Source organism: Seriola lalandi, unplaced genomic scaffold (assembly GCF_002814215.2).
Source record: "Seriola lalandi dorsalis isolate HSWRI2012SDOR001 ecotype SW California unplaced genomic scaffold, Sedor1 jcf7180002049859, whole genome shotgun sequence".
NCBI lineage: Eukaryota > Metazoa > Chordata > Actinopteri > Carangiformes > Carangidae > Seriola > Seriola lalandi.
Window position 1 is genome coordinate 4,168 of NW_019520412.1, and position 1,195 is coordinate 5,362.

Here is a 1,195-nt window from a genome sequence, read left to right on the forward strand (position 1 = left end):
TGTGTGTGTGTGTGTGTGTGTGTGTGTGTGTGTGCAGGGCGGGGCTCTCTGACTCTCCCTGTATGAATGCAGCAACATGTACCAACAAACACCTGAACACACGTCTGTTATCAAACCACAGCTGATCTCAGGTACTGGAGCTGCGTTACTGGTCACACTGGGAGGAGGAGGAGAATGTGCTGTTGGTTCTGATCAGGTTCTCAGAGCTGCTGTTCATTTCTATAATGAAATGTTTAATGTTATGTTCACAGCTCGGTTTCTTTGCAGTTCGTCTGCTGTTAATGTTCCTGAAGGTGCCGAAGGTCTAAGTCCTCTGGTGGGGGTCACCTGGGGGTCACCTGGGGGTCACCTGGGGGTGGCCTTAAATCCCAGTGTCCCTGGTTCTAGTCACCTCTTTCTACTGTAACTGTCTGAAATGTTAAAGGTTCTAACTGTTCTCATTACATCTGTTTTTAATTAGAACATAAAGTTCCTGATCCTCAGACTCAGGTTCAGACCAGGTCAGGGTCTTACTTGGCGTAGGCCTTCTCCAGCAGAGCGCTCCAGAACTCCCTCCCCTCCGCTGAGTGGACGAACATCAGCTCTCCGTCTTTGACGGGCAGACGGTCGTCGATCACCACGTCCACCCACTCCCCGAACTGCCAGAACTAGAACCAGAGACAGAGAACACGGTCTGACACACAGCTGGTTCCGTTTGTTCTGCCAGGTGCAAGATGTGGTTCTGGTTCTGGCTCTACTAAACATTCTGTTTTTACTCAAGTATCAGTTGTTGCCGCATTTTACATACGATTCTATGTTCCTCTATGGGTTCTGTGTTTCTGTACTGGTTCTGTGCTCTTTGATGGTTCTGTACCTGGTTCTGAGTTCTGTGTTCTATACTGGTTCTGTGTTCTTTACTGGTTCTATACCTGATTCTGTGTTCTGTACCTGGTTCTGTGTTCTTTACTGGTTCTGTACCTGGTTCTGTGTTCTGTACCTGGGTCTGTGATCTCTGCTGGTTTTGTGTTCTGTACCTGGTTCTGTGTTCTGTACCTGGTTCTGTGTTCTTTACTGGTTCTGTACCTGGTTCTGTGTTCTGTACCTGGGTCTGTGATCTCTGCTGGTTTTGTGTTCTGTACCTGGTTCTGTGTTCTGTACCTGGTTCTGTGTTCTTTACTGGTTCTGTACCTGGTTCTGTGTTCTGTACCTGGGTCTG

General features: G+C 48.1%; 1 protein-coding gene across 1 annotated transcript in view; it reads right to left on the minus strand.

Annotated features, from left to right (window-relative positions):
- LOC111649030 (calpain-2 catalytic subunit-like) overlaps window positions 1-1,195 on the minus strand; it is a 6,028-nt gene that overhangs the window by 2,479 nt on the left and 2,354 nt on the right. Inside the window, exon 4 of the mRNA XM_023398767.2 lies at window positions 514-647. Coding sequence (XP_023254535.1) covers window positions 514-647 — 134 coding nt within the window. The remainder of the gene's footprint in view (window positions 1-513; window positions 648-1,195) is intronic.